Source organism: Schistosoma haematobium, chromosome ZW (genome assembly GCF_000699445.3).
Source record: "Schistosoma haematobium chromosome ZW, whole genome shotgun sequence".
NCBI lineage: Eukaryota > Metazoa > Platyhelminthes > Trematoda > Strigeidida > Schistosomatidae > Schistosoma > Schistosoma haematobium.
The window spans coordinates 11,679,060-11,706,547 of NC_067195.1; the positions used below are offsets into that span (position 1 = coordinate 11,679,060).

General features: G+C 41.2%; 1 protein-coding gene across 2 annotated transcripts in view; it reads right to left on the minus strand.

Moving 5' to 3' along the window:
- The window catches only part of ARHGAP1_1 (Rho GTPase-activating protein 1), a 56,873-nt gene that overhangs the window by 22,915 nt on the left and 6,470 nt on the right, over positions 1–27,488 (minus strand). The window contains exons 3-5 of one of the 2 annotated variants that reach the window (XM_051218659.1): positions 17,897–18,057; positions 14,298–14,429; positions 12,901–12,987 (exon numbers count right to left, since the gene is read on the minus strand). In XM_051218659.1, coding sequence (XP_051070393.1) covers positions 12,901–12,987; positions 14,298–14,429; positions 17,897–18,057 — 380 coding nt within the window. The remainder of the gene's footprint in view (positions 1–12,900; positions 12,988–14,297; positions 14,430–17,896; positions 18,058–27,488) is intronic. The other variant, XM_051218660.1, reaches the window with a different exon arrangement.

The following is a 27,488-nucleotide window of genomic DNA, read 5'->3' on the forward strand; positions in this document are numbered from 1 at the left end:
ATGATGATGACGTGGACTCCAAACAGGGAATCTAAACCTTATTTATTTATTTGAACAGAAAAACATTGGTACAAAGGGGCACCAGATACATATGCGCCATACAATAATAATGAGAATGTGAAGATATAAAGAATGTAAGGCGAGTATAAGTAAAAAGAAGTACAACAATGAACAGAATTTGTGTATGATACTGAAATAACAATAATGGGAGGGGCAGTTCAATTAGTAAAAGTACAATCACAAAGAATTCTTCCACTTGAAGAGGTGACGTCTTTTTTATGGAGAAAGTAAAAAAGCTACAGCAGGACCGCCACTGGCTTCTATTCCGAGCCATATCTGATAACGTCTCTAGCCACTGTGGAGCACCATCTCTCGGACCCCAACCAGGGAGTCATGAAGAACCAACAGAAGCCAGTCACGCACAACTTTCTTTCATACCACGACACCATGTCATACACTGACTACCTCTCAGTTTTTTCCAACTGGTCCTAGAGTGGGCAAATAATTCACGACGTGGAATTCTCTGGGACGACATTCGTAGAACATGTCCAAGCCACAGAATTCGATGTTTCAAGATAGTGACACCAACTGAATTATCGTCTCTGTGCCCGAACGCACGATGCTGAACCTCTGCATTACTAACATAGTGTTGCCACTGGATGTCAGCAATCCTTCGGAGACAACGATGATCAAACACAGAGAGTCGTATAACATCCCCAACTCGGTAACTAGGTTTGACAAGCATAGAGCAAAACTGCTCTCACAGACACGTTGTTGATCCGATCTTTTGCAGCCAGACTAACATCATGACGGCACCAAACATGGCCCAGATTGACATGAGCCGCTCTGGCTTTCACTCACGCCACCACCAGCACTTGTGCAGCTACCTAGATACACGAACTACTCGACTACTTCTATCCGCTCACCATACAGGGCGAGTGCAGGATCAGGGTCCTGCCAATCTTGTAGAAGTACTTTCCACTTCGAAGGTGCAAAGCTGATACTGTGGACAGCGCTACTTATATCGATGTAAGTAGTATATGACGCGAGTTAAAAACGCAATGTCTGGCAGCAGAAGATGGAGAAAGATCGAGAAAGGAAGAGCGACAACACAACGCAATTTGTAAGAAAACGCATGAACAATGAAATGTGAGACAATTGATTGATGTTTGCAACAAGCACAGTCCAGGTTGATAGGATGCATTGATATTTTGCAAATTAACGATTTACTATATGGTTTTTCTACTTTACCAAGTAACTTTGTAATTTTGTGCTAAATATGATTCGGTTGTCCTCACCTGTGTTCTCTTTCACTACATTTGATGTCGTTGCCTCCACTAAGGACGAAGATTCCATGGCCGGAGGAGTCTGAGGACGGAGACGTGCTGAGCCTTCTGAAGGAGTTTGAGGCCGTGTTGGAGCTCGTGGGAGTGAAGGAGCCGAAGGCGAAGTTGGTGGTGCTGGGGACGCTGCTGAGAGGCAGAGCGATAGCTGTATATGACAGTTTGGACGGTGCTGGCGGAAAGACGACATGGGAGACGGTCACGGAGCGGTTACTGGCGGAGTTCGACAGCCCGGAGGACAGGGGGGAGGCACTACAGAAGTTTTGGTCGACGAGGTTGTCGGTCGGTGGTGACCCACTGGTGCTGGCTGTGGAGCTTACCAGATTGTTACGCCGTGCGCTGCCGAGTCTGGATGAGGAGTCAGAGGCACAATTGTTGGCGTCGCAGTTTATCGAGAGTGTGCCTGACACCGTTTCCAAGCAGCTGAAACTAGTGAACGCAGCGCAACCGATTTATATCTGTGAACTGGCGAAGGTGACTCGTCAGCTGATGACACGAGCAGTAGCTCCGGTCGGGTGCGAAAAGCAGGAGATAAATAATGTCGAGAAGATTGAGGAGCTGGAGCGTGAGATTTCAGTAATACGAGTGAACCATAAAAGGAACGATAAATGTTACGCTTGCGGAGGGATAGGACATTGGAAGATAAACTGTCCAACAAGACGAAGACGTTATAACGTGTGTTCTTTCTATCCTAGGAATCTGGGAGTTGTTGCGTTAGTAGACAGAAGGGCAGTTTATACGAGAGTGAACATAAATGAACGAGATTTAGTTTGTCTGGTCGATACAGGGGCAGCAGTATCGTTAATAGGCAAAGAGCAATGTAAGAAACTCAAGCCGTGTACATTAGCTGTCCACACTATAGGAGGCCATATGTTAGAGGTGTTGGGGGTATCTAACAGTATCGTAAAATTGGGAGATGCTGAGATAAATTTTCCGTTCGTGGTAACCACAAGCTTATCGAGACAGATATTAGGAGCAGATTTCCTAAGAGAAGTAAAAGCGATAGTTGACTTAAGAAGCAGTAAGATGGTTACAAAGTATGGTTCATTGCCAATACGTGAAACTAGCGAAGTGGCTGAAATAAGAGTGGCAGCGGATGTCTCGTCGAAGAAACCGAACATTAACGAGTTATGAACAAAGTATGCGAAACTATTCACTGAAGATGGGGAGCCGTATGGATTTTGACAAAGTGAAGCACGAAATCCCGATAAAGAACGATCGAGTAAATATATTTGCAACACGTCGTGTCCCGGTGCATTTAGAGGCTGAGGTAAATCGTCAGGTCCAGGTAATGTTGAAAGAAGGTATAATTGAGGAAGCGGACAGCCCATATAGCTCACCGGTACTTTTGGTAAAGAAACCAAACGGAAAGTATAGATTTTGTGTCGACTTCAGAGAATTGAATAATATAACAGACCTGAAACCTTGTGCAATGCCAACAGTGGTGGAAACATTAGATCGGCTACAGAATGCCACGGTGTTTACAGTGTTGGACTTACGGCCAGGTTATTGGCAACTGCCTATAAAACAGAGCGATCGAAGCAAGACAGCGTTTACTGTACGTGATAAACAGTATCAACTTAAACAAATGCCGTTTGGGTTGGCTGGTGCACCATTTACGTTCAGAAGATTAATGACGCTACTGCTCAAGAATCTAGATAATGTCGAGGTATATAGCGACGATGTAATTGTGTACAGTCAGACAGAAACAGATCACGTCAAGTGTGTGGAGGCGGTCTTAAAGCGAATTGACGAATTTGGACTTCGAATTAATAAGGACAAGTCGCAGATAGCGAGAAATAGCGTCACGTTGTTGGGACATAAAGTGGGAAATGGAGAAATAAAACCATTGCCGGAGAAAATCCTTACCATAAAAAATATTGCAGTGCCTAATTCGACAAGGAAGTCGAGACAGTTCCTGGGAAGAGCGGCGTTCTACAGTCGGTTTGTCAAGAACTTCAACGAAATAGCAGCACCCCTACATAAGTTGTTGAGCAACACCAAGTTTACGTGGACTGAGACTGCCGAACAAACGTTCGACCGAATCAAAAACATGCTAGACGACCGTCAGATGACGCTCGGACTGCCTGAACCCGGAAAACTGTTTACAGTAGCCACAGACGCAAGTGGTCATGGTATAGGTGCTGTGTTGAGTCAGGCTGATAGAGTGGTGGAATACGCAAGTCGCGTCGTCACACCCGCTGAACAGAAGTATTCAACGATCGAAAAGGAGTGTTCAGCAATCGCGCGGGCAGTAGAAAAATGGAGACCGTACCTTTTAGGTAGACGGTTTCACATTGAGACTGAACATAAACCCCTGCAGTGGTTGAAAACAGCAAGAGACCCCCGAGGAAAGTTGGCGCGATGGATGATACTTCTGCAAGAATATGACCTCGGTATCGGTCATGTCCCAGGAAAGGAAAACGTAATGGCGGATTACTTGTCAAGACCAGACATGGAAGCTGACCTTCCATTAACAGCATACGCGGCGAATAGTTTAAAGGGAGACCCATTAGAACTCGTCCGGCAGCACAGAGCTGACCCTAACCTTCGAGAGGTAATCAGAGTGATAAAAGAGGGAGCAGACGTAGACAAACAAACAATGGACAAGGGGGTAATAACGCTGCTTCGGCAAAAGGAACGACTGAGAGTGAACGCATATGGAGTTCTGACCTGGCAGGACGATGACGAGAATTGGGTGGCTGTGATCCCGAAAGGCTGGCGGCGAAAAATGATACACGAGTGTCATCAGGTAGCACATACAGGCATCGCAAGAACGACGGATTTACTACGACAAAGTGCATACTGACCGGGCATGAGGGACGATGTAGCTGAATACGTGTTAACTTGCCAGCAGTGTCAACTAATGTGTGACGACGGACCCCGGGTGAGCTCGAGGAAGCTGTAGGAGGCTCAGAAGGAGCCGAAGATATTCCATCTAATCACCATTCAGAAGAATATCCTAGAATTCAACGTGTAGCATCCTGATTGGTCAATGCTAATAATCCCATGTACGCGGATTGGTGGACTCTAATGATAATTTCGTTCTTACTAAAAACTATAAATACCTGACAATTTTGTATTATAATTGACATTGGAATAGTATTCCTTTCGTTAGTCTTCTGTCTTCTTACTGCGACTTGGAAGGGTTTGGTGTTCTAGTGCTCTGTTATACGCGGTATATCAGCCTTTAAGATATAACATAATGAAAAGCGATCGATACACACAACCGCCATTATAGTCAATCCCAGTAACCGCAGTCGGTGATCTATGGTCGGTGGATGTAATGGGACCGTTTCCACAGACGGCGAGCGGCAATCAGTACATGCTAGTGATGACGGGACATGCTACACGTTGGGTAGATGCCGTACCCGTTGCAGACCAACGGGCAAAAACAGTGACCGAAGTGGTAATCAGGCATATTGTAGCGTGTCACAGATTACCGAAGATGATATTAACTGACCAGGGTCCCTGTTTTGAAAGTGACGAGTTTAAAGCCCGTCTAAAGCAGTTTGGTATCAAGAGAATACGAACTACACCGTAACATCCTCAGACAAACGGGCTTATAGAGAGAAACAACCGGACGTTAAAGGAATCGTTAGCATCTAAAGGAGGAAATTAGGAGAAAGAGTTACCATTGATTTTGCTGGCGCATCGCTCCTCCATACAAGGAACAACCAAGAAGTCACCTTTCTTGCTCATATACGGCAGACAGCCACGACTTCCAATGCATAATAAGACCTGGCCACAACAACAGAAGTGGACGACAACAAGGAAAGAAAAGAGAGGAGGGAAGCAATAAGGAATGTGGAAAAGAAACAAATATCAGACATAAAGAAGGTGGGACAACAGAGGAGAACGTGGAAACCTTTTGCAGTGGGGGACCTAATAAAGTGTAGAGAGCGAAAAAGTAACATAGCAGGGAGAGCAGGGTCGGGAAATCAGATCCCAAAGTGGGAAGGACCGTACGTTATCACGGAGAGACGCGGCTCGGTTTACACGATCAGGAGAGAAGACAAGCAGAAGCGCGTAAATACTAGTCAACTGCAGAGATGGTTTCAAGATCATCATGTGTGTGAGTCACGAAAAGCGCCAAAGAAGACAGCGGTACGGCGATCAGAAAGACTACGACAACAACTTATTAGAAGGGGGGATGAGTGTGGTGCGTGCTACTTATATCGATGTAAGTAGTATATGACGCGAGTTAAAAACGCAATGTCTGGCAGCAGAAGATGGAGAAAGATCGAGAAAGGAAGAGCGACAACACAACGCAATTTGTAAGAAAACGCATGAACAATGAAATGTGAGACAATTGATTGATGTTTGCAACAAGCACTGTCCAGGTTGATAGGATGCATTGATATTTTGCAAATTAACGATTTACTATATGGTTTTTCTACTTTACCAAGTAACTTTGTAATTTTGTGCTAAATATGATTCGGTTGTCCTCACCTGTGTTCTCCTTCGCTACACTATCATACCCACGGGCACCAATTGACAACTGATTAAGTGAGGATTATATGACTTGAGTATTATCGCGCAATAAGAGAATATCATCCGCATACTCAAGGTCGAGGAGTCTTTCTCCGGGCAGCAGATCCACACCGCCATTACTTACATCCATCAGAGCTGTTCCGAGAACGTCGTCGATAGCAAAGTTGAAGAGGAATGCTGAGATTGGGCAACCCTGCCTAGCCCCATTGATTGAATGGAACAATGGAGAGAGGTAATTATTTGCCTTCACTCTGCCTGAGGTGTTTGTATATAGGGCTTTTAAGATGTTAATAAACTTCTTAGGCACACACTTCTTCAATAGACAATCCCAGAGAACAGTCCTGTTCAACGAATCGAAGGCAAACCTTATGTCAAGAAACACTACGATTATTGGCCTGTGATAAGTATGACGGTGTTCTAACATTTGGTGGAGGGTGAATATGTGATCAATACATCCTCGACTACAACGAAAACCAACTTGCTCTTCGTGAGTCAATCTTTCTCGGGTTTTGAACAATCTACGGAGAATGACGGAAGCCAATAGTTTGAACGCAATCGGAAGAAGCCTTAACCCCCCGATAGTTCTTGCATAGAGGATGTGAACCTTTTTTAAAGACAAGGACGATTATCGACTCATTCCATGACGTTGGTACACTGTCTAGCTGCCAAACCTTTGTGAAAAACTCAGACAGTTCCTTAACTAGAAAGTCACCATCATCTTTAAAAAGGGCCGGAGGTAAGTCATCTGGATCCAGTAATTTGTAGCGCTTCAAGAGTTGGAGTTCTTTGCGAACTTCCGCCTCATTTGATGGATCAGTCGTCACATCGAATATTTAGAGACAAAAATAACATCTTATGTTTATTGTAAATTGTCTCATATATATAATTATTACTCTGAATAAATAATATCCACTTTATTAGTTACATTATGAATTTGTATGAAATCACTTTCAAGTTAGTATAAACAAACGACTCGACTAGTGAGTGAACTAGGTTAGGGGTTATCCGCAATGTTTCCAATGTTCAGTAGATATGTTGTATCTAGCATTTTACGGTCAGTTTCGCATGGTCAAATGTATATTTTAATTAGGGATTTCATTCCAAAACTTAACATTTTTTCATCCAGCATATTATGTTGCGCCACATTAACATGTTCATTGGAGACAGGTGAGGATAACTCCAGAGATTTGAAGTGAAATCCAGAATGTAAACTACACGCTAACATATAACATTAAACCGATCAATCAACGGAAAAATAGCCAAAATTGCTGGATATAACACACTTATTGACCACTTACGACAACTTCAGCCATTAAACAGTAAATTCCGTGGTAATTTCTTAATGCACATAGAAAATCTAGTGATATCAAACATTTATTGATATATGTAGAGAAGGATTAAAAAAATATGCCTATAAAAATTTAATTAATGGAATCGATACGATTTTGAATAATTGTAATTCAAATTGTGGAAGACTGGGCAATGTTATGGGCTTATAAAGAAAGCAATCTTTAATGGGATGTTAATTTTATTGTCATATCAGTGTCTAAGAAATGATATGTAGTATGACAACAAAGTTTACAGAAACAATTAGGAATAGTATACTTTTTATCTAAGACAAAAGTGGAAGACATGTGAGTTTATTCAGATTTTTATAAAACACCAGTATAAGTAGATGCACAGACCAAATTGCGACACTACGGATCATCGTCGAACAATCAGTTGAGTGGAACTCGTCACTATACATCAACTTCATCGATTATGAAAAGACCTTTGACATTGTGGATAGGAGAACATTATGGAAACTTCTCCGACATTATGGAGTTCCTGAGAAGATTGTCAGCATTATTCGGAACTCATACAACGGACTACAGTGCAAAGTCGTGCATGGAGAACAGCTGACAGATGCATTCCAATTAAGGACCGGAATAAGACAAGGTTGTCTACTCTCTCCCTTCCTCTTTCTTCTAGTGGTCGACTGGATTATGAAGACCTCGAGATCTGAGGGACAACACGGCTTACAATGGACAGCTCAGGACCAATTAGACGATTTGGACTTCACAGATGACCTAGCCCTCCTATCCCATACACACGAACAAATGCAGTTGAAGACAGCCAGTGTAGCAGCAGTCTCTGCCTCTGTAGGCCTCAACATACACAAGGGGAAAACCGAGGTCCTCAAATACAACACGGAGAACACTAATCCAATCATACCTGATGGCGAAACTCTGGAAGATGTAGAATCGTCCACGTACCTGGGAAGCATCATCGATGGACAAGGAGAATCAGATGCAGATGTGAAGGCGAGGATTGGCAAAGCAATGGCCGCATTCCTACAATTGAAGAACATATGGAACTCAAAACAACTTTCAACCAATATCAAAGTGAGAATCTTCAATACGAACGTCAAGGCAGTTCCACTGTACGGAGTTGAAAGTTGGAGAACTGCTGCAACCATCATCAAGAATTTACAGGTATTTATAAATAGTTGTCTACGCAAGATACTCAACATCGATTGGCCGGATACCATCAGCAACAACCTTCTGTGGGAGAGAACAAGCCAGCTTCCAGCTGAAGAGTAAGTTAGGAAAAGACGATGGAAATGGATAGGACATACATTACGCAAATCGTCAAACTGCATCACGTGACAAGCCCTAACTTGGAATCGTGAAGGAAGGCGGAAGAGAGGAAGGCCAAAGAACACATTACGTCGGGAAATAAAAGCAGATATGGAAAGGATGAATAACGACTGGAAGGGATTGCCCAGTACAGGGTTGGATGGCGAATGCTAGTGAGCGGCCTATGTTCCTTCACGAGTAGTAACAGGCGTAAGTAAAGTAAGTAAGTAAAGGAGAATTAATTTACTTCAACTAACGAAAAACACCATATGCCAATGAGTCGAAGAAAAACAGGCTTCAGGAAGTAGTATGAGTACAGACCAGTTAACATAATTCGCATGTTATAAGTATAGACACAGTAGAAGTTATTTCATTACTCTATCTTTAAAAAAAAGAACTTTTATCTAGTTTCTTTCGAATCGGAAAACTGCTTTCAACTCCTTCACTAGTAGGTGAACTTGAGCCAGTCAGATATAATGGTTGGATCGAAGAAACACTACACCTAATAACCTTATTATCTCCACGACTAACACTTCTCACGGTCCTTTATCATCTCGCACCGCTGGTGCAAACGATTCAACTACGCGGAACGTTATTCCTGGTCTCCTGAAACTACGTTCTAAACTACATGTAGGAGCTTATAAAGTCCGAACACTGTGCCAAATAGGACAACAGGCTTCCTTACCTAATACTATAGGATCTCACGCCGTGTATGCTGCGTCTCCTAAACGCGTATACAGGATCCGAGTAGCGTCATTCATTTGACCTCACCATATCAAAATAAAGAACCATCTCGATTCACACTTCATGTATCTCGAAGCCCCGATGCTGCTTCCCGTGGCCTCGCTGGCGTAGGTATAGCATTGAGTCCTAGGGCAGAACTAGCTCTTTTAGAGTGGATCTCAGTAGACAGTCGTTTGTGCACTGTCCGACTGAACGGAACAGTAAGGACTCGGAAAAATAGGGACACTTGTCGTTGCCTCATCGTTGTCTCTGCCTACTCTCCCACTGACTGCAGCTCAGATGATGTAAAAGATGAGTTTTACAGAAAGCTTTCGGACCTTCTCCGAAAAGCTAGGCGCTCTGATGTAGTCATAGTGGCCGGTGACTTTAATGCTCAAGTAGGTAAACTAAGCGAAAAGGAAAGACACCTGGGTGAACCTTATGGTGTTGTGGCTCAAAGAACAGGTAATGGAGACCGTCTGTTGCAAGTATGCTCAGATAACCGCCTGTTTCTTGCAAATACTAAATATAAACATAAGGAAAAACACATTTTGGCATGGCAACCCCCGAATTCGTCCAAACGTTGGACCCAAATAGATCACATTGCTATCAGCCACCGATGGAGGAGCTCGATAGAAGACTGTCGGTCGTTCTGGAACATATGATTGGATTCGGATCATGTTCTAGCGCGAGCGCGTATTTGTCTGCGTCTTACTGAACGTAGGAAAGACACTGCAAGTAAACCTCTTAGGGTCCTACTTAATGATAGCCAAGCTAAGAATATATTTCAGGAACAACTAGGAAAACAGTTAGGCAGTCATGTATGTGATGCCCATCCCGAGGCAGCATGAAATGATATCCGAAAAGCTGTGGAAACAGCAGTGATATCTGCTAGTACGGTAAACCGTAAGGTTAGGGAGAAACACTGGATCTCAGCAGCATCTATCGCACTGATAGATGCTCGGAAACTCACTCCACCTGGCTCTGAACATAATGAGAGGAGTCAGCTTAAGCACAAGCTGAAAAGAAGCCTACGCAATGATCGCGAATAGTGGTGGGTAGCGAAATCAAGAGAGATGAAAAAGGCAGCGGCAATAGGTAATAGCAGACAATTGTTCAGACTCGTTAAGGAAACCGGAATTAGGAACCCGACCGTTAGCGAAACAATCTCAGAGAAAGATGGACGTATTATTCATTCTCAATCCAGGAGATTGGATCGATGGGCAGAACACTTTAGGGATCAGTTCAACTGGACTTCAGCCACACTTCGGTTTCACACGATCTCTAGTCAACCTGAATGGCAAGTTAATGTAGGTCCTCCGTCCCTTTACGAAGTTGAAAAAGCCATAGGAAATCTGAAACGAGGGATAGCAGCAGGCCCTGACAGGTTTATCCCTGAGATTTTTAAGGATGGTAGTCCAGTATTAGCAGTGAGATTAACTGAGGTCTTAGGTAGAATTTGAGAAGTGGACATAATCCCATCTGACTGGTCTCAATCACTGATTGTGCCAATCTATAAGAAAGGACAAAAGTCCTCTTGTGACACTCACAGAGGAATCAGTTTGACTAATATAGTATCTAAAATATTAGCTTCGATAATACTTCGACGCTTAACCAAAGCTCGTGAAGAACAGACTAGAGAAAATCAGGCTGGTTTTCGACCTGGAAGTGGTTGTATAGATCAGATATTCACACTACGTCAGGTTCTAGAACACAGACACACATTCAGACGCCCCACAATGATAGTATTTCTCGACCTTAAGGCGGCATTCGACTCTGTTGATCGTGAGGTTCTATGGCAGTGTTTGTCACTGAAAGGAGTACCAAAGAAGTACATTAACCTCATAAAGGCTCTCTACTCGAACACAACTGGTCGAGTGAGAGCTTATGGTGAACTGTCATCAGAATTGATTACCTCAAGTGGTGTTCGTCAGGGCTGTCCACTCTCCCCATTCTTGTTTAACTTTGTCGTTGACGTACTTTTAGAGATAACACTCTCCTCATCTAGATTTCCAGGGGTTGAACTTCTACCGGGAGGTTCACTTGTTGACTTAGAATATGCTGATGACATAGTTTTATTTGGTGAAGACGCTGACAAAATGCAGTCTTCTGACCACTCTAAGCAACAATGCAAGCATATTTGTGATGCGATTCTCCCCCTCGAAGTGCAAAATGTTACTTCAGGATTGAGTAGCATCGACACCCGAACTAATGATAGGGAGTGAAGTAGTTGAGCGTGCCGATCGCTTCACTTATCATGGGAGTCTCATCAGCCCTTGTGGTCTGGTGTGTGACGAAATCTCAGCATGGATACAGAAGGCTCGACTAGCTTTGGCCAACTTGCGTTATTTATGGAGTAGGTGAGATACCCGTCTACCAATCCAAGGACGGGTTTACTGCGCAGCAGAACTTTTCGTCCTACTTTATGGCAGTGAAACATGGCCGGTAAGAGTAGAGGATATCCGTAGGCTACTAGTATTTGATCATAGGTGTCTTCGAAACATTGCTCGTATATCATGGGACCATCGAGTAAGTAACGCAGTTGTTAGGAAACGGGTTCTAGGTAAGGATGGCAAATCAATTGATGAAGTAGTGAAACTTCATCAGTTGAGGTGGCTGGGACACGTGTTACGTATGCCCAACGACCGACTGCCTCGACGTGCTATGTTCAGTGGTATAGGAGTAGGTTGGAAGAAAGCTAGGGGCGGCCAAGCCAAAACATAGCACAAGTCCATGAAGTCACTGACAAGTGGACTGAGCCATGTTGGTAGGTGTAGACTACCTGGTTGGGGACCACGAGATGATAGCAACCTATGGTTAGACACCCTGAATGACATGGCTCAAAATCGTTTGCAATGGCGCAGGTGCATCCACTTTTTGTGTTCTCCCAAATTCTAATCTTCTGAATTCTTCATGTCCCTTTTTCCTCTCCCCAAATTTATTTCACTGGATTATACTCTTTAAATAACATCTCCAAACGCTAATGTTTCCGATTACTGCTTATTCTCTTGCTACCTCTACCACTACGGGATTTGAATGGACAACTGCATCTCTGTGCTAATGTGGTGTGGCAACTCGAACTGATGTACGTGCGCACGTATGTGCGAAGTTCTACGTTGTTGCTGACCGACTCACTACAACTATCATCAAAAAGGTAAAGGCATTTATAAACAGTTGTCTATACAAGATACTTCAGATTCTTTGGCCAGACACTCTCAGCAACGACCTACTATGACAGAGAAAAAACCAGCTTCTAGATGAAGGAGAAACTAGGAAAAGATAGGGGACGCACTGAGGAAATAATCAAACTGCATCACGAAACAGGCTCTAGTTTGGATACCTGAAGGAAGAAAGGCAGACCAAAAAACACACTGCGCCAGGAATCGAAGGTAGACATCAAAACGAAGAATAGCACTTTGGTAACACCTTGAATGGAGGGACCGTAACAGAGCTGATCGGATATCCCTGGTCGGTGGCCTATGCTCCACGAGAAATAACAGGTGTACCTAAGTAAGTACTGACAGTTATTATTTCACTGTCATTTATTTACCGCTCATACTTTTTAATAAAATTAACAGTAAACAATCTTATGTTCCTGTGTTGTAATACAATCTAAAAATCAATGACATAATACATTGACAATTGTTAAAAAATAATATTTACAACTATGAATATGTATAGATATATTAACCAACAAACAAACAGACAGAATATAATCCTACCTGATAAATGGTCTGAAGAGAGTCCATAAAATTTTTATACCAGTAGTAGGATGTACAATGTAAAGTGTTTTCAAATTTTTACGAAAACTGGAGAGAGAGAGAGAGAGAGAGAGAAGGCAATAATAAAATCATTTTAAATAAATTATATGGATCTGATAACGTCAACCTGAAACTAATATTATGAAATATGAGAAAAAAGATTACCATTAACTTAATTAATTAGGGTATTTTATTTTCAAATATTACGTGTTGTATTTTTGAACTCGTCTAGAACTAATTTTTTTAGTAATATAGTCTTCATGTAATTAATCCCTAATGTAATCATTTTACATAATTCAACAATTCCATAAAGGGTACTCTCTACTACTGATAAAGTAAATATCAATGAATTAACGGAAATAATATATCACCATTCAATGGATAGTTGGATAATTGACGTGCTAATCTGATTATATGTGACTAGTAGGCATAAATTGCAGTATTGCGTTGGGTTAGGGTTTATTATTTTTGAAAGGAAGTGATAACAAGGAATTAAAAATATATGAAACAGAAGTCTTAGCGGTATAACTTCCAAGCCATGGGATTAGCATTAAATCCAACGTCGAGAATTTCGAACAATATAAATGAAGACATTAAGAAAAGACAAATATTTACCAACATCCAGAGTTCCTAATAGGACGAAACGCGCGTTGTCGATTCCACTGCTAGCTAAATTCTATCTGTTCTATATCCATGGAATAACATTTCCTGCCATTATTAAGATATATCTCAGTAATCTACCAGACCAATAATAACTACTCAGAGGGAGAAGTTAGAAGGGATTCAGAAATATCCGAATAAAATACATAATGTACAACTAATAAAGCCTTCTGTTAGTAAAGCGAAACATGTCAAGTATTTATAATGGTGAGATCATTAGTAAATCAAGATTAAGTGATCTGAGGTGGTAGTCGATGACATGATTTGAACCCCCAACTTACTACTATATCTTTCAAGATATTGATTAACTATGAACCAAGCCTAATTTCTTCCCTCTTCTATGAGCTCATCAGATTACTACTACTAAATGGTCTAAAGGTAACGAACTCGTCGTAAACACTGAAAGTCACTGATTTGGGCTATGGAGAGAACAATTGCACACTAGCGAGGAGTAACATTTCAAGATCCAATAGTTATTCAGTGCTCCCTGATTTGTAAAAATTCTATTGTCGCTATCAATCGGAGATAAAAACCAACTCCAACGTAAACTAATCTACAAAAACTATAGATAGACCGAATTATTCACCATATTTATCCGATTCCAAATGAAAATAGGCATCGTTTATAGTCCATCAAAAGTGAAAAAATAACGATGAAATGGTGTTGGTCATTCAATAATAAAATAATGAGCAATTTACTTGCGCCCAAATGTTCTATAAGCTTGAACAAGCCATTTAAATTTAGGTCGATTTTTGTTAGTAAGTCCGAAGTGGAAGTAAATTAGGACGTAATCAATACTGACATATTGTTCCAATGTTTTAGTAATATACCTAAAATAGTATATATATATATATATATATATATATATATATATATATATATATATACATGGAAAATTAACATGGATTATTAGAATAAGTTCAGATATACACGAATAAGTAAATTGCTTTACATTCAAAGATTTAAAAGGTAACAAGAATAATAATCCAATATTAAGAGAATTACCACACATTAAGAACAAAGTTGTACACAGACTGAGTGTTAATATTATGGATAGATTATCCCACAAGTACTGAGATACTCATGTAGTGTAGGCTACTTATGTTGACAGATATAAGTGGTACGTAACACCAATCGGAAGTGGACTGTCTACCAGCAGAAGGTTAAGAAAATTGAAATGAAGAGAAGATAGAAGGAAACTGAAAGCAATCAAGATAACAACAGGAATGAAGGAACAACGAAGCTTGTAAGAGACAATTCAAAGATGTGCAAATGATGTACGATTTCCACATTTTACTAAACCGCTGTGCGATTGAGCATTAAACAATAAATTGGTTTTCTCCACCTGAGTTCTCGTTCACTTCACTCATAAGCAGTTTGTATTGATCAAGAGGGGTTAACTGATCAGGCCTAGTAAACTAACAAAGGCAAATTACCGGTTATTCCAAAGTTTAATATGCACTGTAGTCAGGTCAGTCATATCCAGTGTAAAGCTTGACAATTATGTAAGTTATGTAGTGAATGAAGGTTTGCTGGGGAAGACAAATCTATTATTTTATGCAAAGTTACACATTCCCTTTGTAAAATATGAACATCATACATCAAATACATCATCTGTACATCTTCCTTGAGTTGTCTTTACACATTCCATCATTCTTCTAATTCTGTCACTATTCTGATTGCTTTCCGTTTTCCTTCCTGTTCTCTTTATTTCAATCTTCTGCTGGTAAGCATTCCTGCTACATACTTATATCTGTCCACATAAGTAGCGCACACCACGCTCGTCTCCCCTTTGATAAGTCGCTCTTACAGTTGTACGCTCGCCGTGCCGCTTTCTTTTTCATCAGTCTGTGACTCATTCCTCGTCGAAATATCGAGCCCGCTGGCGTGCTGAATTCCGTAGCTGTCGACCTGTTGGACCATCTAAGTCCGAGCATTCGGGACGTCCAACGCCTCCTCTTCATTGACAGCGATTGCTATGAAAGTTCTTTCAAACTACCCTCCTCAATTTAGCTATGAACAAGACCCTGGGTGAATGATAATCGTGATAATTGTATATGTGTACTCGATTTTCGAGACACAGTTTTACCCAAATACTAATAGAAAATTAATGTTATTATTTCTCCGAAAGTCACAAGACACGCGCTTTATTTGACAAAAGAATTTGACTAATTTTTAACCAATGTAGCGCATTTTAACTGAACACAGAAATTTGTGTACTTAGCCTTCGATCATAATCAGTGTGTGTTATAGATACTATCGGCTATTAAAAACCACAAATAACTGTAATGTAGTCCAAACTCAGCATTCGATAGTTGATACTCGAGTTGAGCCACACAACGTTATTTTATAAAAATGTTTTTCAAGCTCTAAAATAATTTATGGGAACTAATCAAGTTATTGAGCTTTTTGAAAGTCATAAACTTTTCCGAACAATTATTGGTCAAAAACTGAAAGAATCCGCTGCCTAAATCACAGTTTTATGCTCATTGCAATTGGATTCCTGATAAGTTTATCATATGTAACGATGGTGTTTTTCCGTTAATGAAAAACCTAACCGATCAAATTCATTATATAGAATCATTAAAGTTCGTATTGATTCATACAAATAAAACAGTCTGTTAATGCACATACTTCTCTCACACACACGTAACTGCATTAACAAAAGCAATGATTTGAAAGCCTAACAAAAATTTGGTTGAAAATGGCATATATATATATATATATATATATATATATATATATATATATATATATATATATTTGCCATCATATGAAAACTGCACGTTTCATTTTAGAATGTCTGCCTCAAACAAGGTAGTGGTCTATTGTATTGAACTATTTACTTTGAACAAATATTTAACTTAGTATCTGATGGACAACAAAGGTATTTACAATATTCTAGTTACAAAAATAAACAAATAAACTGGGTTCCACATAAGTTTAAAAAAGTAAGAAATCTTTAAAAACGAAGGAATTTCTAAAGATCGGTCACAGGGAATAAAAGCGGCAGTGACTTCGTGGTTAAGAAACGAGACTTCTGACGATAGAAATGTATCTGGGTCCTGTATGAGTTTCATATACACAGAACAAAGAGACGAGATTTTAAAGTCCTGGACAATAGATTGCATTCCCCGGCTCGACAAAAGATCCGAACACTGTTAGCAGTGCGGCTTTGGAGAACCAGGAATAACATCCCCTGGACTCTAATTACTAGAATTAGTAAGGTATAGAAAATAAGATGAAGCCATAGGGGACGGATTAAGTGTAGGGAGAGAAGTATAAGGAAATGAAGAGGGGGTTTGATTGTGGATAAGGTGATCTCGAGAGTTTTTGGATAGGAATACCTCAGGTTATCGAGCTTTCTGTTAATAAATGATAACCCTTACGTATGAGGAAAACCATGATAACATTCCCCCAATTCATATTTCCATAATGATGGTTGTTACTATTTGATCAGTTGTTCTTACTGGTAGTTGGTAATTTTACTGTCTTAATTTCATGTTTTGTTGTTACATACAGAGTTTTTATACTTTGATACTGTCTTCTTAAATATCAAGTTTCTCAAAAACCATACTCCCGTTCACATCTTACAGTAAAGTCAGTAGTACGATTTCGTCATCGGACAGTAAGTTGCAACACTTAGTTTTACCTCCTTTTAATCGACTCCCATATAATGGTAGGACCGATGATTCCAGTTAATATAGCTTGATCATTATAAGCAGACCCGAATATAACATCAAGAGAACAACGACGGTAACTTACTTGTATAAAACGAGTAAGCCAATCAGCAGTAGTGCATCGAAAGGTTTAGCGTCAATTACGGAAAAAGCAGTTGGCAGATAATAATTGTAACAAATGTATAGAATTATTTTCTCAAACAGATCCTAATACATACATAACACTGTTCGATTTAGTCTTCCCCAGGAAAAACTATAAATTACGGATTTGTGTGAGAAGAATGATGCTATTTCAGAGATGTAAACTGCACAAAATAGTAAATAGTTATCATTTACTAAAAAAGTTGAGCGGTTAACCAAAATTCATCTTTCCCTTCAATATTACATCTTAACAAGTTAACTAACTGGTTAATTAATTGACTCATTCGTCACACTCGAAGTGTGAGGGTTAATGATGCTACCTGTTTTGTCAAAAAGAAGCAGGCGGTGCGGGATTCGAAACCGCAACATGGCTAAAAGTTGAACGCCTTTACTACTGAGCCATGGACAGTGAGTAGCGTTGAGCTTTTACAGACTGATTCATTTAATTCCAGGTTCATCAAATAATCATGACTTACATTAGAAGATGTTGATGATCAATTAAATCAGCTGCTGGTAGACGACAAGCTGAGAAAACAATTATTTTACGACCGAGTTTATCATCTCCTGCACCTTGTAATACACCCAGCCGAGAAATATCTGGATAATCAGAATCAATTACATCTTGAACACTGAGCTCCTATAAGTAAAAGAAGAGTAAAAGTTTCAACATGCTACGATAAAAATAATTACTTTAGAACATTGATTTTTCTGGAAAAAAAGTAGCTTAAGCAAAATACAATAAGTATATAAAATGGACAACATATTATCGTAAAACTAGTTGTATAATATTTGGTGATAATACCTCAATGAACTTGATCATTTAAATTTATTAGAAGTATAAAAATTCCCTGATCAGTCAGTAACCTATAGTTGAACGATTAAAAATACAGTCGTGGTGGAATATGGCGAAACTAATCGAAACATTTATAGGTTAAAAGAAGGGATACTGTATTGAACAGGAACACGAGTGGGGACAATCGAATGTATTTGACAGAAAATTACAGAACCTGTTAAAACTTAACAATCATATTTTACTTACGCCTGTTACTACTCGTGAAGGAACATAGGCCGCTCACTAGCATTCGCCATCCAACCCTGTACTGGGCAATCCCTTCCAGTCGTTATTCATCCTTTCCATATCTGCTTTTATTTCCCGACGTAATGTGTTCTTTGGCCTTCCTCTCTTCCGCCTTCCTTCACGATTCCAAGTTAGGGCTTGTCACGTGATGCAGTTTGACGATTTGCGTAATGTATGTCCTATCCATTTCCATCGTCTTTTCCTAACTTACTCTTCAGCTGGAAGCTGGCTTGTTCTCTCCCACAGAAGGTTGTTGCTGATGGTATCCGGCCAATCGATGTTGAGTATCTTGCGTAGACAACTATTTATAAATACCTGTAAATTCTTGATGATGGTTGCAGCAGTTCTCCAACTTTCAACTCCGTACAGTGGAACTGCCTTGACGTTCGTATTGAAGATTCTCACTTTGATATTGGTTGAAAGTTGTTTTGAGTTCCATATGTTCTTCAATTGTAGGAATGCGGCCATTGCTTTGCCAATCCTCGCCTTTACATCTGCACCTGATTCTCCTTGTCCATCGATGATGCTTCCCAGGTACGTGGACGATTCTACATCTTCCAGAGTTTCGCCATCAGGTATGATTGGATTAGTGTTCTCCGTGTTGTATTTGAGGACCTCGGTTTTCCCCTTGTGTATGTTGAGGCCTACAGAGGCAGAGACTGCTGCTACACTGGCTGTCTTCAACTGCATTTGTTCGTGTGTATGGGATAGGAGGGCTAGGTCATCTGTGAAGTCCAAATCGTCTAATTGGTCCTGAGCTGTCCATTGTAAGCCGTGTTGTCCCTCAGATCTCGAGGTCTTCATAATCCAGTCGACCACTAGAAGAAAGAGGAAGGGAGAGAGTAGACAACCTTGTCTTATTCCGGTCCTTAATTGGAATGCATCTGTCAGCTGTTCTCCATGCACGACTTTGCACTGTAGTCCGTTGTATGAGTTCCGAATAATGCTGACAATCTTCTCAGGAACTCCATAATGTCGGAGAAGTTTCCATAATGTTCTCCTATCCACAATGTCAAAGGTCTTTTCATAATCGATGAAGTTGATGTATAGTGACGAGTTCCACTCAACTGATTGTTCGACGATGATCCGCAGTGTCGCAATTCGGTCTGTGCACGACCGATCCTTACGGAATCCAGCTTGTTGATCTTGAAGTTGGGCGTCTACTGCGTCTTTCATCCGGTTCAGTAACACTCTGTTAAAAGATTTCCCTGGTACTGACAGTAATGTGATGACTCTGTAGTTTTCACATTTGCTCCTCCCAAATCTTTTTAAATAGAAGGTGAAGCATGTTTGTAGTTACTTCGATGTCTGACTTTAGTGCTTCAGCTGGTATATTGTCGGGTCCTGCTAATAATCATATAGTAATATTTAATTTGCAAAATGTCCATCAATTGTCTCAAAATGACTCAGACTTCCTTGTTCTTGCATTTTCATACAAATTTCATTCTGTTTCTATTCTTTACAAATCGATCCTCATGTCTCTCTGCTGCCAGACATTCTGTTCCTGACTGACGTCATATACCACTTATGTCGATATAAGTAGCACACACAACACAATACTACTAATTTCCAGGTCATATTGAAGTTGAAATGCATCTTGTGCTTCATTGGCTGAGTACTTACAATTGGTTGGTCGATAAGCAATTTGAATGAGCCCACTATAATTGGAAGTCATACTACTTCAAAGAACCATGGAATGTGACTGAATTTAGTACTGTTAAACAAGAGTACAAATATGAGTGAGGTTAGTTTATCTGTGTTAATCATATTGACAAAGGAAGCCACTCAAGACACAACCTCTTTTAGTCATCCTAAGAATAATACTAAGACAAATGCTAATGATTGTACATTAGGTGGTGAGTAACACTTGTAAGACCATGCTATTTGTATTGTGAATATGGTCATCAAATGCCCTAGTAAGGCCGAGAGTGTAGAGCGTCAGCTCTCCATCTCGAAATGCTCTCAAGTGGCCACGTGCATACAACCAGCCAGGGAAGTCCTACTCACTGCCTTCCCGTGGTGGGGGTGTTGTTTACCAAATTGAGAGGATGAAAACCGGATGTCCGGCGCTTTACCCGGGTTTGGTGGATAAGGAGGGTCCACTTAGGGTAGTTGGAAAACCCCGATTCCAAACCAATGGTGCACATGAGCTCCAGAATCCTGAAGGAACAAGTGGTGTACGAACCAATCATTGGTCACCGGCTACCATGTGACTGCATCTGCTGACGTTGCTCCACTGCCTTGTGGATTAGATCTTTAGGTGGAAGGCTTCGGGTATGGCCTCCTAAGAAAACCACCTGCTTCTGTTTGGGCAACCGTGCAGTATTCCAGACCTCACACAAATCGAATAATTTATGTGGAGCATATCTATTTGGTGTCTCCTTGTACCAATGTTTATGTGTATAAATTAATTAATTAACTGTGAATATGTGTGAGTCAAAATCTCTGCATGTATACTTTCCAAACAACAGTAAAATTTTGCATTTCTCTGAATATAAAATAAACATACGCAACCATTCATTTTCTGTGCACAATGTTGAAGTTCTTGGTAGTTTCTACTTGTAAAATTATGTTAAATAAATAAATAATTATTTATTTGAACAGAAAAACATTGGTACAAAGGGGCACCAGATACATATGCGCCATACAATAATAATGAGAATGTGAAGATATAAAGAATGTAAGGCGAGTATAAGTAAAAAGAAGTACAACAATGAACAGAATTTGTGTATGATACTGAAATAACAATAATGGGAGGGGCAGTTCAATTAGTAAAAGTACAATCACAAAGAATTCTTCCACTTGAAGAGGTGACGTCTTTTTTATGGAGAAAGTAAAAAAGCTACAGCAGGACCGCCACTGGCTTCTATTCCGAGCCATATCTGATAACGTCTCTAGCCACTGTGGAGCACCATCTCTCGGACCCCAACCAGGGAGTCATGAAGAACCAACAGAAGCCAGTCACGCACAACTTTCTTTCATACCACGACACCATGTCATACACTGACTACCTCTCAGTTTTTTCCAACTGGTCCTAGAGTGGGCAAATAATTCACGACGTGGAATTCTCTGGGACGACATTCGTAGAACATGTCCAAGCCACAGAATTCGATGTTTCAAGATAGTGACACCAACTGAATTATCGTCTCTGTGCCCGAACGCACGATGCTGAACCTCTGCATTACTAACATAGTGTTGCCACTGGATGTCAGCAATCCTTCGGAGACAACGATGATCAAACACAGAGAGTCGTATAACATCCCCAACTCGGTAACTAGGTTTGACAAGCATAGAGCAAAACTGCTCTCACAGACACGTTGTTGATCCGATCTTTTGCAGCCAGACTAACATCATGACGGCACCAAACATGGCCCAGATTGACATGAGCCGCTCTGGCTTTCACTCACGCCACCACCAGCACTTGTGCAGCTACCTAGATACACGAACTACTCGACTACTTCTATCCGCTCACCATACAGGGCGAGTGCAGGATCAGGGTCCTGCCAATCTTGTAGAAGTACTTTCCACTTCGAAGGTGCAAAGCTGATACTGTGGACAGCGCTACTTATATCGATGTAAGTAGTATATGACGCGAGTTAAAAACGCAATGTCTGGCAGCAGAAGATGGAGAAAGATCGAGAAAGGAAGAGCGACAACACAACGCAATTTGTAAGAAAACGCATGAACAATGAAATGTGAGACAATTGATTGATGTTTGCAACAAGCACTGTCCAGGTTGATAGGATGCATTGATATTTTGCAAATTAACGATTTACTATATGGTTTTTCTACTTTACCAAGTAACTTTGTAATTTTGTGCTAAATATGATTCGGTTGTCCTCACCTGTGTTCTCCTTCGCTACACTATCATACCCACGGGCACCAATTGACAACTGATTAAGTGAGGATTATATGACTTGAGTATTATCGCGCAATAAGAGAATATCATCCGCATACTCAAGGTCGAGGAGTCTTTCTCCGGGCAGCAGATCCACACCGCCATTACTTACATCCATCAGAGCTGTTCCGAGAACGTCGTCGATAGCAAAGTTGAAGAGGAATGCTGAGATTGGGCAACCCTGCCTAGCCCCATTGATTGAATGGAACAATGGAGAGAGGTAATTATTTGCCTTCACTCTGCCTGAGGTGTTTGTATATAGGGCTTTTAAGATGTTAATAAACTTCTTAGGCACACACTTCTTCAATAGACAATCCCAGAGAACAGTCCTGTTCAACGAATCGAAGGCAAACCTTATGTCAAGAAACACTACGATTATTGGCCTGTGATAAGTATGACGGTGTTCTAACATTTGGTGGAGGGTGAATATGTGATCAATACATCCTCGACTACAACGAAAACCAACTTGCTCTTCGTGAGTCAATCTTTCTCGGGTTTTGAACAATCTACGGAGAATGACGGAAGCCAATAGTTTGAACGCAATCGGAAGAAGCCTTAACCCCCCGATAGTTCTTGCATAGGTGACGTGAGTCCTTTTTAAAGATAGGGACGATTATTGACTCATACCATGATTTTGGAACACTTTCTAACTCCCAAAAGTTTCGTCCTCTCAAATTCGTAAACAATACCCCCACCACAAAAAAGTAATGAGTAGGACTTCACTGACAGTGTCTGTATACGTGTGGCCACTTGAGAGCGTTTCGAGATGGAGAGCTGATGCTCCACACTCCCAGCCGTACCAGGGCCGCCCAGAGTCTCCGACTATTGGTTACGATAGTCGCGCGGACCCCAACCAAGTAGTTTGTATCTACCAACATGGCTCATACCAGAAGTTAGTGACTTCAAGGACTGATGCCACGTTTTAGTCTGGCCACCCCTAACTCTCTTCCAACCATCCCCAACACTTGTCAGCATTGCGCGTCGTGGTAACTGGTGTCCACGCATACGCAACACGTAGCCTACCCATCTCAGTCGATGGAGATTTACAACCCCATCAACTGATTTACCATTATTCCCTAATATCCTGCGTCTAACCTCACTATTACTTACCTGGTGATCCCAGCAGATGCGAGCAATATTTCTAAGAGATCTGTGGTCAAATATTAGTAACTTACGAGTATCCTCTACTCTTAGTGGCCACATTTCTCAGTCGTAAATTAAACCAGAATGAACTGCTGCGCAGTATACTCGTCCTTTGATTGATGAACGGATATTTCGCCTTCGCCATAAGTCACGTAAGTTGGCAAAAGCCAAACGAGCTTTTTGAATCCGTGCTGAGATTTCGTCAGACACTCACCCATTAATCTGATCAGACTTCCAAGATGAGTGAAGTTATCCATGCGTTCGGCTACCCCTATCCCTATCCGTAGTTCAGGTGTTGACGCAGACCAGTCCTGAGGCAACAACTTGCATTTAGAGGGGGAGAAACGCATCCCAAATATCCTGGCATTGTTGCTGAATGCTACCAAAGGACTATGTATTTTATAAGCGTCTTCATCAAACAGAACTATGTCATCTGCGTATTCTAAGTCAGTAAGTGGGCCTCTTGGTAGGAGATCAACTCCCAAATATTAAGACAACGGGAACGTTATTTCCACCAGTAGGTCTATGATGGATTTGAACAAAAATGTAGATAGTGGACAACCTTGACGGACACCACTTGAGGTTGCAAAATCAGATGACAGTTCACCATAAGCTTTGACCCGACCAGTAGTGTTTGAGTAAAGAGCCCTTACAAGGTTTATGTACATTTGTGGTACACCTTTCAATGACAGACACTGCAGCAGAACTTCTTGGTCTACGGAGCCAAATGCTGCTTTTAAGTTGTAGTGCCAGTTATTTTGTTAAGCCCATATATCTTATTCTAGTTTTCGAATAGGCCAATATATTCATTCTACTCGAGTCACATTTTGACCTTGTTAATTATTCGCTTATCAGCCCTGACTGCTTTTGCATGAGTGTATGTGTGCGTACACTTCTTATCCCATTCATCACATGTCTGTAACTTATTTTTGTGTGACTATAAACATTGATTAACGCTTGGTTAAATGGTGCTGGCTCACACGCCTTCTCCATTACGCGTTATTTCGCTTCGCTCTCTTCTATTCGCTTCATCCCTCTGATTTCCTGTCCAGATCAGTGAGTGTACAAAATATAGGCATTCGAAAATCTATTCTCGCATTTGACTTATTTAATTTCACTAACGCGACCTAAGTCAGTCATTACATACGAGGATTGACGATATGTATATCTCAATAGCAATCAGAAACGATCTCACTGGAGTCAGATCCCGGGCCACTAAAAGGTTATGAACAAGGATCATTGTCGGACGCCGATAAGCATGCCTTTGTTCTAAAACCTGACGAATGGTGAACATGTGGTCGATGCAGCCACGACCAGGTCTGAAGCCAGCCTGATGTTCTCGTGTTCGCAGTTCACGAGTCTTTGTTAGGCGTCCAATAGTTATTGAGGCTGGTATTTTGGATGCTTTATTAGTCAAACTAATCCCTCTACGGTTATCATAGCATGATTTTTACCCCCTCTTATATATTGGAACAATCAGTGATTGTGACCAGTCAGATGGGATTACGTCCAACTCCCAGATTTTAGCTGAAATATTAGTTAACCTAATCGCCAAAACTGGACCACCATACATGAAGACCTCTGGAGCCAATCCATCAGGACCAGCTGTTCTTCCTTGTTTCAGATTAGCTGTTGCTTTTTGAACTTCAACTAGAGTTGAGGGAGCTACTCTAATGTTCCATTCAGGCTGTTTGAGAATGATGGGTAGTCGTAGAGTAGCTGAAGGCCAACTGAACTACTATTTGAAGTGTTCCGCCCATCGTTCTAAACGTCTAGACTGAGAGCGGATGAAAGTGTCGTCTTATTCCGAGGTCGTCTCACTTACACTTGACTTATTAATTCCAGCTTCTTTTATTAGTCTGAATAGCTGTCTGGTGTTACCTACAGCCGCTGTCTTTTGCACCTCTTTTGCTTTCGTTGCCCACCACTGCTTAGACTTTTGGCTAACCTAGATCTATAATCAGAAAGGGGTTTTGTGGATATTATAGTGATTTAATAGTCGAATTCATGAGTCAATTAAAGCCAGACCATCATGGAAAATCTGGATCTGACTTGTTTTAGCTCTTTATTGTGTTCACAGCCTGATGGGATGAGTTTACGAGAATCTATCAGTGCAATAGACTTAGTAGAAATCCATTGGTTTTGCGGAACCCTTTGGTTTAAATCACCAATAGATGTCGCTGCTGTTTCCACAGTTGTTCGTGTATCTTCTCAATCAACATCTGGGTTAGCCTCGTTTTCAGAATTACCTAAGTGTGAATTCAGTTGTTCATGGCATCTACTTTTGGCTTTCTCGTCACTGAGTTCAACTCTAATGGGTTTTCTTAATGTGGTTTTTCTGTGTCCGATGAGACGCAAGCAAATATGTGCTCGTATTGGAACATGATCAGAGTCTAAACACGTATTCCAGAACGAGCGACATGCTTCTATCGAGCCTCTCCAACTGACTGATGGCAATATGGTCTATTTGAGTCCATCATTGGTTTGTTGCACTGGATCCGCCATGTTAGACGTTGTATCACCTTATGCTTAAACTTAGTGCTTGCTAAAAATAAACGATTGTCTGAGCACAGTTGCAGCAGACGATTACCATTATCTGTTCGCTGAGCCGGAATACCAAAATACCCACCTCAATGTCTTTCTGCTTGGTTTAAGCTACCTACCTGGGCATTAAAGTCACCTGCTACGAGTACTATATCTGAACGTTCAACTTTATGAAGAAGTTCAGAAAGCTTTCTGTAAAAACCATTTTTCACTTCATCCAGATTACAGTCAGTGGGAGCGTAGGCAGAAACGACGAAAAGGCAACTACGTTTATCTCTATCCTTCCGAGTTCCTACGGAGCCGTTCAGCCGAACAACACATAGACGACTGTTAACGGGGACCCACTCTAATAGTGTTTGTCCTACCCTCTTACTGCGTGCTATGCCTACACTTGCCAGTCCACGAGAACGAACCATCGGGTCGCCAGAGACACGAAGGGTGTGTCTCGTCGGCTCTCCGTTTTGGCGAGATGAGATTAAGTGAGTGACCGCACTAGGACCCTGTATGAGTGTTTCGGAGACACAGCATAAATCAATGGTACGAGATTCTAGGGTTTTAGCCAAGGAGGGCTTCTGGCCGATTTCACACAAGGGACGTAAGTTAAAGGCTCAAACGTGTAGTTTGGAGCGAGGTTTCAGTAGACTTGAGACAGTGTTTCGCGCACTAGAATCGCTGGCCATAGTGACACTTGAGGAGGAAGTCAAAAGAGGAAGTTGAAAGTCAAGGTAGGAGGAATAATAGGAATTAAAGAGGGAAATTGATTATGAATACAGTGATCTTGAGTGCTATTAGAGGTATGAGGGCAGTTATCACTTCCCGGTTGCCCACGCTGTGGAAGAGTTCTAGAGGTACCTGAAATTGAGATTGGGTAGGAGGTGGTCTTAGCGACCTGAGAGCGTGACTGCAGTGCCCAAGGGACAACTGCTTGAGGCCGGTTACACCTAACCTTTTTGTGAGTAATTGTTGTGTTAGCTCCGTACTTGTTGTGACCTTACCACCGGAGACGGAAATCCATGGGATAAGGCAAGTTGTGCATTTTTAGAGTCGACTTTTTCCAACACCACCCTTCCCTGTGGGAAGACAGCATCGCTGTTATACTGGTTGTCTGAAGGAAACATCTTACCTCTGTACAGTCAGCAGTACGACTGTTGTACAAGTCCTTTTTAATACATCTTCATATTACAGCTCTCGAATTATTAATCTTAGTAAATCCGGTGATACTGATGATCCCAGTAGGCCCCAGTGTAAAAACTTGGTTAGTGAGTGGAACAGATTTAAGAAAGACGAGCCACCTTGAGAGATCGGTAGGTGTCGATTGAGTAAAGATGTTTGTGAATTGGGTGGTCAGAGAGAGCACCAACCAATTACGAATCTTTACAGTAAAAGTACTCATGAGTCCGTATTG